Source organism: Fukomys damarensis, unplaced genomic scaffold (genome assembly GCF_012274545.1).
Source record: "Fukomys damarensis isolate Sample0158 unplaced genomic scaffold, DMR_v1.0_HiC HiC_scaffold_24, whole genome shotgun sequence".
Classification (NCBI taxonomy): domain Eukaryota; kingdom Metazoa; phylum Chordata; class Mammalia; order Rodentia; family Bathyergidae; genus Fukomys; species Fukomys damarensis.
In genome coordinates, this window is record NW_022900936.1 from 28,285,691 (window position 1) to 28,299,531 (window position 13,841).

Below are 13,841 nucleotides of genomic sequence, written 5' to 3' on the forward strand. Positions count from 1 at the left end.
ATTCCAGAGATGCAAGGGTGGTTCAACATACGAAAGTCAGTGAATGTAATACATTATATTAACAAAGTCAAGGACAAAAACCATATGATCCTCTCAATAGATGCAGAAAAAGCATTTGATAAAATTCAACACCCATTCATGATAAAAACCCTGCAAAAAATTGGAATAGATGGTCTATACCTCAATTTAATAAAGGCTATTTATGAAAAACCATCAGCCAACATCATATTGAATGGCCAAAAACTGAAAACCTTCATGTTAAATTCTTTTTGACTTTTTAATTAATGAATTGTGACGAATGCTACAGGTAACATGGAACCTCCAATTCCTGGTCTGTTTTACTGGAGATTTGGGTCTCATCATATTGTGGTATCCTCCATCACTAACAATATTAGTTGTTCAACTTGAAAAGATCTAGAATCCTTTTAACACTGGATTAGGTTACATATTCAAGAGTACAATTGGGAGATGAATATTATGTAAGTTCTAGAAGACTGTATAATATTTCCCAAAAACGCAAATGAGAAGAGACATGATCTTACATCTTTAATTTATAAAACAATAGTAAAATGCCTTATATTTACTTTTGAATCTCTCTTCAACTAAAAGAATCTTTAAAATACTCTTGTACGAAGGTAATACAAAGGCTCATTTGGTCAAAACATGTGGTATGTTCACTCTTTAAAGGCAGTTACTGATAATGATGAATTACTTTTGTTGAGCATTTTGTAGTTAAAAGTATCCCTTGTGTAATTTCAAATCAAATCAACTGAATCTCAGGATCCAGCTACACATTTTGTTAACCAATGATTTTAAATATGTCACTTAAGTTTTGTCACTCTAAGACCTAAAAGAGGGCTGATAACACATGTCAACTTCCTTCAAAAAGCTGAGATTACATTATTCACTCATTGTAAAGGATTTATTTAATAAACTTATTATTCAGGACACAGAGAAAGCTGAGGTGAATCTTTTCTGCCTTAGAGGAATTAAACACTCCAGTGAGTGAGCCAGATTCAAAGTAGGAAGATAGAGCACCAAGAAGCTGTGCCTGCCCTAAACAGGGCTCTCAAACACCCTGCCTGATGTGAGGGGTGCTGTGCAGAAAGAATCTGCTGGGGTGGGAGGTTTGCCAAAGGGGAAGGTGCCCAGGAGGCACCAGACTCTAAGTGACATCTTTTCTTCACTGGGGCCAGAAAGCTCATAGGTAACATAGGTTAAGTAGAACTTCATCACTAAATTGAAAAATAATTGCATTCCTTTTTTGAGGAGGTCAACTTGTGACAGATACTCCTATTGTCCTTTGGGTGACATTTATACAAAAATATTATGTCTATATTTTCTCTGTGTATTATCCTATAAATATAAGTAGAGGAATGTGTTAGCCTATGTTATTGTTTCTTAAGGCATGTGTCCATAGCTCATTGTCTCTTCTGAATATAAGAGAACACTGTACTTTCCAAAATTAGTTAATGGTAACAAAGATAGTATCCAATACTAAAGCATCCCGTTTAATTCGAATTACAATTGTATTGAATGTTAGTACAATTTCTTTCTTTCTTTCATTTGAATTCTAGGCACATTCAAAGCAATAATCAACCTCCACAGCCCCCTGTTCCACCATTAGGTTACGTGTCCGGAGCCTTGATTTCTGATTTGGAAACAGATGTTCCAGATGATGATGCTGATGATGAAGAGGAAGCTTTAGAAATCCCCAGGCCTCTGAGAGCACTGGACCAAACACCGGGATCCAGTATGGACAATCTAGACAGCTCTGTGACAGGTAATAGAACTGATTTAATAGCTATAACTAACCTCTTTGAGGCATTAAAATGCATCAAAAATCAAATACTTTCTTATGTAAGTTTATTTCCCTCCATCTATTTCTGTAACATTTTAAATATGGTAATGTTAAACACAAAATTCAAAAAGGATTTAGAAACACTTTTGCTTTGCTGCAAAAATGATAAGAAAATTCATGAATTTTAAAAAGCTTTAAAGACATGAAAGAAAACTCAATTATATCCAGAGCTTTCATGCAAAGTTCATTCTGCTAGGGAACCAAGTCTCTTACATAAAAAAAAAAAACCTTGACTTTTTAGAAATAATATATTATGTATATCAGGAGCAACACACATGGTGAATGCAATCTTAAAGCACTTCTTGATATTTCACTCTGTAAAATAATTCACTGATGAAAATAAGCAAGTCTTCAGAATAAGCTTCTCTTAGGTTACACAAAGTATTTTTAGAGTGGAAAATCTATAGTGTGATAAAGCATACGTTTATGAACCTCACATTGGTGAATCCAGTAATTGCTCCTCTCCAAGTAGTATAATCATTTTGAATGTTTGCTTCTTTGGCTCCCTCTTGCCTTGTTCACCAGGTGAAAGCCTTCAGTTGGCACTGCCCTGTTATGATCATAGGCCTGACACATGGCCTATTTCCAAGGGTACAAATTAAATTTCAAATCTAACTGTTTACACAGTGTATATAGAGGAAAGTAAAAACTGACTATTTCAATTGAGTAACCCAGTTATCCATTTTTGACACACAAGAATGGCTATTACATGACTAGAAGACATACCTACAACTGACTGATGTCTGTTCTTTGCATTTCATTAAATCTTCTCAGAAAATCATGCCATCTGTATTTACTTTGATGGCATCTTTTATCTTAAAAGGTGTTTTATCCCAGTCTCAATTCATTGTTTACTCCAAGTGCTTCCCAGCCTCTACAGAGTTTTGTACGATACGTTGCTTCTGCAAGCACTCGTGGACACCGGTTTATGAGAGTAGTGAAGAAGTGTTATCACCTGTGATTTTCCTCTGCATCCCTTCGAAATTACAGAATGTGTGATGTATTAGTTTTTCACTTTACCTGGGGGCTGGTCTGCTTACTATAATTTACTAAGATTTTTAAACCTTCAGATCTACTGCTGTGATTTGAAACCCATATCTAAATGAAGGTGATGGAGCAAAAGTTAAAATATTTGAAATCAGAGACCAGACTTATTAGTGCACTATTATTTCAAGCCTCTTTGCCTGGATTTCTAGCATAATCTCTTTTTGGTTAAAGTTCTGCATATTTTGCATATTTCACTAATGTTATTGAACTCTTTTAGTAATGCAGTAAAAAACTGCGAGAATAATAAGTCAGCTGTAGCCTATATACTCTTTGTATTAACTATAATGAAAACAAATTAATAAATATCTCTATAAATCAGGCGAATGCTATTTTGTACTTTTACATATTCACCTGTTAGGAGTAAGTTAGGCTGTCTAATGAGAAGGTGGTTCCAGAAATCTGCATTTCTCCTGTAGCTAATATAAAGTTCAATCCAAATGAAGTTTTTATTACTAAGAAAATAAAGTCTGTTTTCCTATTTGAATTCGCTGCTTAATTACTGCCATGTAGGAAAAACCTGAGGATGTTTAGGTATGTATTCCAGAATAAATTTATCCTATGAATAAAACATCTCTTTAATAGAAGTTTCCCTTGCTACTAAAATAGCTAAATAAAACAGCCTCCATTTTGTGTATTTGTACACAATAGTAACTTTGAGAACAAAGTTTGGTCAAAGGTTTAATTTGCTTTCTGGATTGTGTATACGTATCTCAGTGTAATTAATGAGTATGAGGGTATGTGAGTGTGTGTGTGTGTGTAGCAGAGATGAGTGTACTAGAGTGTGTGTGCACATGTAGGATGTGGGAATGTGTGAGTGTAAATATGTATAGAAGTGTAGATAAGATGGTGAGTGTACATAGAGTGTAGAGAGTGTGATTAAGTGTATGTAGGGAAGTGTTGGTACAGGGCAGTGAGGGTGAACTTATTGTACACATGCCAGAGCTGGCTGTTCGTATCATTGAAAACTCTGAAAGGTTCACCATCACTGGCATTGGGTGTGTCAGTGTATTCATGTATACATTTGTGTAGAGAGAGAGAGAGTGCATGTATACATATGTAGGGGGATATGGATGGGGTCATAAGAGAGATTGAGTGTGTATAAGTGAATTTCTGTGAGAGCATTAAGGTGTGTGAATGTACTAGGATGTGGGTTCATGTGCAATCTATCTGAGGATAACCTTCAGGTGGATGTACATAGAGAAGATATGTTATAGAAATCAACATGTGAAGGAATATTGCCCTAAAATGTTTATTTTGTCTTAGGATGCTTAAGGCTAGTTTAATGGTGCTGAAACAAGCAGACAGTACAACATGCAGTACTGTATTTCACTTGACTCTGACGTTTGTAGGATGGTGAGTGCCTCCAGAGAGGATTCTGATCATTCCATCAGTTACTCTGGATTCGAAACATGCTGGTAGTGTAACTTAGTCATTATTTTCAATTGAAATTCCCAATATTTTCATTTTTATTAAATTAATGACTGTTTTTAGTAAATAAATGGGTTCCATTTCTTGAAATTCTAAAGCCTATTAGAATGTTGGTCCAGTGACACTGGGCTACAAGCCTACGTATAAAATTATGAAGGTGTTTACTTGGACATAATGTACCCAACAGCTGCCACATTAGAGAGAATCATGTTTCAACAAGCTACAGAGTCCATCTTTGGAAAGAAATATTCATATTAATTCCAAATGTTTCTATAACAACTAAATAGCTGGACATGTTGGCACATGCTTGTAATCCCAGCGGTGGGGAGGCTGAGGCAGGAGGTTGGCTGTGAGTAAGAGGCCAGCCTGACGGCCTGGTTAAGTCAAGGGCAATCTAAACTACATAGCAAGAGCCTGTCTCAAAAAGTCAAACCAGACTAAACCAACCAAGCAAACAGAACACAACTAAATAAATTGTGAAGGACTTCTTAAAATTTGAAATGCTCATTCTTGAGAAAAAAAAAAAAAAACAGGAGGAGACTATCTATAGCTCCATGCTCCATGAACTCAGTAATGAAAGTATAGATTTGCATTCATATATATCTTACGTATTTATTTCAATAGCAAACATTTATCCTTATTACTTCTAATCACTTGATTAAGCATTTAGATTCAATAATCACAGCAATAATAGCTATATAGTAAGTAGCAAGTATTTAGTCCCTAGTAAGTATAAGCCTCCCTTAGCAGTGGCCTGTTTTTTCACGTGGCTCAGTGAGTCGACAATCTTTGCATTTTAAAAGCTCTTAAGGAAACCCTTTTTTTTTTTAATTCTTTTAGTTTTAATAGTCAATAGCTTCTGGTTGGCTCGGAATGGTACAGTTCAACAATATCCTTAAAGACACCGACCCCCAAGCGCATTCGCACCCCCTTCAGAGGTGTTCGCTTCCCCCCCACAGTCCACTTCTGTAGCCTCAAACCCCCTCAGGGGTTTGAAAATCCACATTTTTGTCATAAGCTGAAAAACTCCTTGGTACACCCACCATCTGTGTTCTTTAAACAACAACAACAACAACAAATATTAAACCAAACACCCTCCCAGGCTCCGCTGCCTCCCAGAGCAAAATACCTTGGCCAAAGAACCTCTGCATCCTCTTGTCTCTTGCAGGCTGTGTGGTTCTGTTCCGCTTCCTAGTCACTGGAGTCACACAGCACAGAGCTTGTAAATCTTGGCACAGTACACCTGGGCAGCCAGTGCTATCGTGTTGTGCAGTCTCTTCCTGTGCAGTAGTCCTTCCGGACCAGCACCACTGGGGCAGAGGGGGTGAGCATGTGCAGGGGCAGTCGAGACGGTTTATAGGCATCGTGCTCCCCATGGTCAAAATGCCAGGAGATCCCATAGAGGGTGCAGCGGGCCAAGCTCAGCACTCCAGCGCGCAAAGAGATATAGTGGGAGTAATGCAGTGGCAGTGCTCTCCAGCACAGCAGTCTTAGGCAGGTATCGGTGCCCTGTCTCACCCATTCGGTGGGCCCCAACACAGTGTGTTTGTGCTGGGCTTCCAGGACCTGCTCCAGCTCGTACTCACACTGGTCCTGGGCATTCTCGCCTTTGTGGATCTCATTGTACATCTCATGCAGTAGCCTGTGGCTGACAAGGTCACCCTCTGTCGGACGCTGTCACTGATGCCTCCTGGGCCCAGACGCCTCCTTCCCCACGTGGCCATCTTGGAGACATTTGGTGCATCCCCGTCTTGCATTGAGGGGACAGCAAGCTTTCTTTTTTTTTTTTTCAGTCTAGTTTTATTGACATATTTGGCCTGAGTATCTCACCTCTCTCTCCTGATAGCTAAGTAGGTACTAACAAGTTTCCAATGATAATGGTGCCTGCAAGTCCTACCACCTGCAGAGCGGAACACCTGTACATTTATGTTTTTTTTCTGAAGGGTCCTAGCGGCTTGGAGTAGAATCATGGGGCCCTTGCTAGAAATGCTGGCAGTACTGTTCTGAAATAACAAAAAACACAAATAAAGACAAATGTAGAACAGCCTGCAATACTTAGTATCTGGCATGTTAGAGCAAACAATGTACTACCCCCGTTCTAAAGCTGCACCATATATTGACAATTTAAACCTCAAAACAGCATTATTTCTGCTTTTACTTTTATATAAAGAAAGTGAGTCACAGAGGGATTTCAAGGTCACTCACCTGATGAGTGGCCAGAACAATGTTCAAAATCAGTCTTATTCTAAAGCTAAACTACAATGATTCCTGCTCCACAAATGCTGTTTTTTTTTCTAGTCTAATTTTTCTAGAAATTAGCATCGCTGAGAGGAAAATAATGCTCTGATCAGTGCTTACATGTGCATCGTCCTGTGTGTGTGCACACTCATATGTGTATGTGTATAGATGAGTAGATATGATTTATTTTTAGATCATTTTCTTTGTTAGTACATTTATAGCACATAATGTTTACAATATTGTGGGAACTCAGTACCTATACACAGCAGACTCTAATTCCTTTCTTCATCTCTTTTCCTGTTTTTATTTCCCTCTCTCCATCTCTTGATCTCCTTTCTCTTAGAGAAAGGTCTGTCTCCCTACTTTCTATTGCCTTTAATTTGCTCTTTATTTTTAGTCTGGCTTTCTTACATAAGAGAAACCGTGTGATATTTAAACTTGTTTGTCTGATTTGCTTACTTAACATTATGGTCTTTTTCCTACACATGATCCAAGATTATCTTTCTTTCTGGAAGAGTAGTACTCCACTGTGTATAAATAACACATTTTCTTTATCAGCTCATCTGTCAATGATTATATAGACAGCTTCCAAGATTTAGCTGTTATGAGTTCTGTTCCTATAAACATTGGTATATATTTATAAGAATTCAGTATAATTTTATCTCTGCAAAGAGTCCTTCACCACTGTGAACTTGTCAAGATCAAAAGATTAATTTTTAGATGTGATTTTATTATTTCACATATTTAGCTCTATGTTCCTTTACCGTGACTTAACAAAATTCAATGCTGCCAGACCTTTTAAAGGCAAACTCATTTTTATAAGTTTTATTTTAATTTATGCCTATAACATACAACTATTTGGTTGTAATAAAGTACAGAATTGCTTTTATTGTGGGACTTTGCACACTATTTTAAGCTAGAATATAATCACAAAGAATTGATTCTTCACAAATATGCCTGTCATATTTTCTTCCTAAAAGCCAAATCCACTATTTTTGGATAACAGGGAGGGGAAAAGCTTCAACACTTTTTTTGTAATTTCCTCAGTGGGATTCAAGGGTAAGTGTTTCCTGAATTTAATGACACCACCATGACAAAAGAAACAGAAGGCAACAGGAAAGAAGGCAGAAGATGTCCTGAACTTGAGGCCGAGATTCTAATTGCCCTGGTGATCACAAACAGAAAGGCCTAGAGGGAGTATTGTTAAGTAAAGGAATAAAAGTTCCCTTGTCTGCTGGGCCCCTCGTGAATGCAAGAGTGGAGAGGAAATTGTGGCTCTGTATTTTCTGTTTTATGTCTTCGGAGATTTTTCTGGAGATTTTTCTCTCACCCCAGATTACTCTGAAAACAATGAAACCAGGTAGCTTAAATGTCTGACTTGACCACCTGGCTGTTAGAGCATTGGCCACTGAACATTTTGACCTGAAGCTTCGCTTTTGCTGCAGAAACTTTAGAATAATAATTTGAGTATTATGGGAAATGTCAGTGAATTGCTAAAAGTAATGAAGTGATATTCTTAGACTACCTGAACAGCTCCAATGTCTTTGAAAAGAAACTAAATATATACTACAAAAAAGTAAATATTATATGTATCATTTTGAGGTAAAACAAGTTGATAGTTGTAACAAAAAGTACCAAGGAAGAGATCCTTAATGCTTCTTTTGAAATTTTGCTTCTATGTGTTACAGATGTGGATGTAATAGTTGTATATTTCATATATTTGAGTGAAAAAGGAACTTCTAGAGACTAGAGACATTTTCTACAGAAGTCAGTATCTGAACTGATTGACCAAAGACATTTATAAGTGAAGATTGTACTTAGCAGGTACTTAGACAAATAGCACTCAATAGGAAGAACTACTGAATTAAATATTGGCTCAAAAAATGGGGAACTGTTGGTTTTTGTATCTCATAAAAATGGTAATGCAACAATTAGCAGGGTCATATTATAAAGCACAGACTTTACTCTAGCTTAATGGATCTAAGGATAAGCATTTATCAGCAAGGAAGGATTTAGCATAAAATGACATGCAAATGAATTGATGACTGATCATAAATTAATTTTAGTGCTGAAGATGTAATAGAGACACAGCAAGATGCCACTTTATCATGGTATTTTATGCTCAGTAACATGTGAGCAACAACTTAATGTCTTACGTGCAGTTCTTCTTTAGCAGCTTGAATAAATTTGAGATTTTTTTTTTTTGGCCTTTCAACAATTTTAAACCTGAGAAATTTGGAAGGATTGAAAATGTGATCACAAATAAATTTGGGTATCTGACATAAATTCATTTTTCATTAAATGTTTAAATATGTATTGATTATGTTTGAGAGTATAACCTGTCAAATGGCTATAAATTCTTACAATTTGTGCCAAATTTGTGGCTGCATGCTTTACTCTGGTGTTTACTTTGAATTTCATGTTTCTGTCTACTTTTATGAAAAAACAGTAATTCAAAAAATGACTGAGTTTTAATTTATGAATTAATATTTTTCTTCCCATCACTGTCTCCTGTTCTTTGGTTTTTGTTTTTTTGTTTTGTTTTGTTTTGTTTTTTCCTTCTTGGTAACTGTTTACCTAAATTTTAGCAACTATATATGCATAGCTTTATTATATTTTATATACATTTTATTCATGGAATGTGGCCTGATAGCTTTAAAAATATTCCCCACAAATGCACCCATTCTATATAATATACTCCCATTTCAGAGGGGAATTTGTTGGACATGAAAGATAGAGAAACAAAACGATAAAAAGAAGAAATGTACTACATTCTGTGTTCTTTGCCTTCTCTCTTTCACTTATGGCGGTTAGGGTTCTCATGGCCTACAATGGTCCAATATATCTATGCTATCTGTCTCTTCTGCTCTGAAGTCACCTTTCTAATCTCTGCTCTTAGGAGAAGTATGAAAAGTAAAGATCGCTGGTGCAGTCTATTTACCTAACCTCACTTGAAGTCCTACCTTCCATGCAGCTGCCTCTTCCCAGAGAAGATAAAAAGAAGTATCAGGAAAAACTGCATAAATAAGATTTTTGAAGACATAGTAGAAGCCATAAAGAGTGAGTCCAAGACAAAGACAGATAGTATTTGTTTAGAGCATGGTAAATGTGTGTATGGACTCACTGACAAGAAGGAAAAATGTTTTTTTTTTGTGGGGGAAAGTTAAGCTAATCTCTATTAGTTAGATTTAAAGGTGGCATTTCTTTGGTAATGTTACTGTGGTGTTTTTTTTTCCCCCCTGAGTTTTCAGGTTCAGAGACTAAATTTGTCCATATTTTAAATCCTCAGGATGGAACCATACACCAGCATGCAGAAAGGAAACAAAACAGACTTGAGTATTTCTTGCCTGATCATAATAGAGAAATAATTTAAAAGAACAAACAGTTTTGAGCTGAGTGCATTAAGATGGGTAGGTGTGCCTGGGGATTTAGCTTGGGTTCGGTGGCCTGCCTTGCAAGCACAAGGACCCGAGTTCAATCCCCGGGACCAAAAAAAAAAAAACATGAATAATAAATTGTCATTTAATATAAATTCATTATCTTAATTTGAATAAAATATCAGTAAATATTAACATTGAAGTGTGTCACAGCATAAATAATATATAACTATTTTCCTTTATAGCATAAATTATTATATAATAAAAGTTATATACATACACTATTTCTTACTTTCTAATTTTAGATTTTGATCACCTTGCTTTTTTCTCTTTGACTGATTAAGCAATGAGGATTCATGAACATTCTATTCCTTGTTCATTACATTTTCTAGATTTACTTATGAGGGCATTCATTTTCCAATGAAGACAAGGTCATCACTGAGAAATTATATATCAAATAGAAACACACATAAATTTAGTGAATACTGGAAATGTTAAATGCTCTGAATTCAGAATGTTCAGTGTTTGTTGAATTTCTACTGTACAGTGCCCCTTGTATAAGAGATTTGCAAATGAATAAGTTAGTTCTTAACTTCTAGAATTCTCCTTCAAAGAAGAGAAAACATACATATGCAGCAAAAAGTAATATAGGTAGTGAAATGATACACTACTGCATACAAAGGTTTTGAACAAACAAACAAAGATGAAAGACTTATTTTTCCTCACATAAAATTGTAGATGAGGTAGAACTAAGGCAATGAGGTAGAAAGTGCTTCATTTAGACTTTGCAGTTTGGCAGTGGTTAACAGAGTTGGCAGTGATACAGAAGTATTCTAATGAAATAGGAGGTGATGTATAGGTGAGGCAAAGACTTCCCTGGCTGTAAAACAGAACAAAGGTAGACTTGTCTTAATATTGAAGGGGCTCAAAAGATCGAAGGAGCAGTTTGGAAGTGACATTGGTGGACTGCGTAAGACTTGAAATGAATTAGCAAAAGAGCATTACAAGTTATTCAGAAAGATAATTCAACCAACACTGAGAAAGAAGGATTTAGAAGTAAATTGGAAGGAGTTTAGAGATGAAAATAAAGAGATGCTTATTTGGAAAGTGAGAGCATTTAGGATAACAGAAAAGAGCACATGGAGAGGATTGGAACTGAGCTTTCAAATGTATTAAAACTATTCTCAGATCCAGAGTATCATATTCCTTTGTGACCCCTGACTGAAACACTTTGATTTTTTCTTATCTACTGTAGCATTGTATTGCAAGGCCTATTGCATCATTTCTTCTTTCATTTTGGGCTGTTGGTCCCTGACTTGTGATTATTAACCTAGAAATGAATCTTTCCAAGGAGCTCAGTTGCTGGTGTTATCTCAGATTCCCTGCAGTGGCCTGTGTCAAGGGAATTTATTTGGAAAGTAAAAAGTGTATCTGTGTGCTTTTGGCAATTAGAATCAAGACTCTATCTTTTTCTGCTACACTTAACACGCTTTTAACTTCTCAGATCATTCTAAACCCTTCAGTTTCTGTCTTTTCCATCTTGAGAGTGCATAAATCCATGTTATTGTATCCTGGCACCTTGATTGAAAATATAAATTCTGCATGGCAATACTCCTAACCAAAGTGCTGTCTCTTAAATATTGAAGAAAAGGAGAAATTCTCTGTAACATTTGGTTTTCAACTCTTTCTTGTGCATATGTGTTTGCTTTATTTAGAAATCCTAAATAAACTTTCTCTAAATAGTGTTTTTGTCACTTTCCTAACAAAAATCAGAATAATAATTGGTATTTTGTTGTGTCATAACTTAATGGTATATCAACTGAAGTAAATATTATAATATCAATTGTATTAAGTAATAAGTTCCTAGTATGCTTTTTTCTAAGAAAATATGTAAAATGTTTCATGACTTTCTAGAAAGTTAAGAATAAAGGTATTTGTCAATTTCTTCAAAATTAATGGTTCCTTACACATAAAACTAAAATTATTTTCCTGTACTGCCACATTGCCTTTTACATAAAAAAATCCATATTAATTTTGGTGATACTTTTTCTAGAGGTTATGTTTTAAAGATAAGTATTAGTATTAAAGAGACAACTGCAGTTTTTCAAATAATTAAAAATTGAAAGCATAGTGAGTGTTGGAATTAATACAACTTTTATAAAATACATTTTCCTTATGCTCTATGTTTATTGTTTTAAGAATGTCTATGTTTTTTGTTTTTTTGCTATTTCTCAAGTGATTTTTTATGTTAAAATCTTGAAATAATTCTATATCTTTGATAATAGAGAAGTGTATTTACAATAGCTGAGATACAAATATTTATACAGATTATTACTGGAGCCTCAACTAACTTTAAAACATATTTACATTGTTTTTCAACTAAATCCCTGAGTGGTGTTAAAGCGCTGATTTGTTTTGATAAAATGTCCTTTTTGGAGAACTAAGCATGTAAACTTTCATGTAATAATTGAATCATTTAGAACATGTCTTATTCATTGCTGCAAAAGGATGCAGATTTTAATCTAGCATCATTCTTCCTCACTGAGAATCTTTAAAACGTGGATACGTGGCTAAAGAACTCAGGATAAAACTTCAAAGGTAAAGCAGGGTGTTGGGGCAACCTCCTTGCTCATTAGTATAGTGTGTACAAGAAGATAAGATATTCAATGTATACAACTCACTAGACAACTACATTTGTTTTTAGGTTCAATGGTAAATGGATGGGGCTCTGCATCTGATGAGGATCGTAACTTTTCTAGTCGTAGATCTAGTGTAGGTAGCTCCTCAGATGGCTCCATCTTTGCCAGCGGCAGTTTTGCACAAGCACTGGTGGCAGCAGCAGATAAAGCTGGTTTTAGGCTGGATGGAACCAGCCTTACAAAAACAGGTTGGTAGACTCCAAGTCAACACTCTTTGCATGAGAGAATCTTGTCCTTTAGACACTGACCTTCTTTCTCCTGTACTTTATCCTCAGAGAGTCTGATTGCAGGGCTTTCTTTAATATGCATGAACACAGTTTGGATGCTCTGTTACCAGAACTCTCTTCTGATGTTAGTTTTACAGAGCCAGAAATAGTCTACTCACCACTTTCTAATCCTTTCTCTTCATAGCTGTGCTGATTAACTGAAATATGCTTCCTTTTTTATATTACAACAAAGCAGCAACTAAGATTACCATTGAATTTTCAATAATTCACACTTTGCAAAATCCTCACACAATCAATAATGAACCTAGTGATTAAAATTATTCAGCTTTTATCTCCATTACTTTGCTCTGCCCATTTCTTTCTGCAAATGCATTTTCTGGGAAGGTTTCCTCAGCATGGGGTGAACAGGCCTAACGCTGTCTGTCTAACAGTTCAAACAATGGATGGTCATATTAATTGTTTGGCTGAAATTCTAACAAAATAACTTATGATTTAAAGGATGCTAATTAAAGATAAACCTACTGCATTTGCAAATTAAATAAAATGATGACTACCTGTATATTACTCTTTATAGTCATTTAATTTTGATTACTAAGAATAAGGTTTAATCTAAGGTCAATTATGTAATTTTTCATATTCTGCTTATTCCTCAAAGAAACACCAGGTTAGCTATAATAATAGACCAGTAAATTATAATCTTTTGTTTGTTGGAGATAAAAAGTAACTTTGGCATTATGTGTGTCCTTATATTTGTATGTACACATCTTAACTGTACTTATAGGGAAGTAATATATGAATTAAACTGAAATGTCTTCTAAAAGTAATGAAACTAACCTAAACACATTTTTTAAATCTTACTAGTATTCAAATTGTAAATGAAAATGAATTTGATGCTTTGCTAACTTTCAAGTGATAAAAATGAACCTTGAAATTTCCTTTTAAAGTATACCATTGATATTTCTTT

The 13,841-nt window shown here is 35.3% G+C and overlaps 2 protein-coding genes across 13 annotated transcripts in view; one reads left to right on the forward strand and one right to left on the reverse strand.

Annotated features, from left to right (window-relative positions):
* Window positions 1-13,841, forward strand: part of Robo2 (roundabout guidance receptor 2) — a 1,584,609-nt gene that overhangs the window by 1,555,616 nt on the left and 15,152 nt on the right. For all 12 annotated transcript variants that reach the window (XM_010645674.3, XM_010645673.3, XM_033768136.1 and 9 more), the window contains one exon: window positions 1,578-1,783. In XM_010645674.3, coding sequence (XP_010643976.1) covers window positions 1,578-1,783 — 206 coding nt within the window. The remainder of the gene's footprint in view (window positions 1-1,577; window positions 1,784-13,841) is intronic.
* On the reverse strand, window positions 5,594-5,965 carry LOC104877266 (transmembrane protein 11, mitochondrial-like). The gene has a single exon (XM_033768139.1). It carries the CDS (start codon window positions 5,963-5,965, stop codon window positions 5,594-5,596), a length of 372 nt encoding a protein of 123 aa, XP_033624030.1.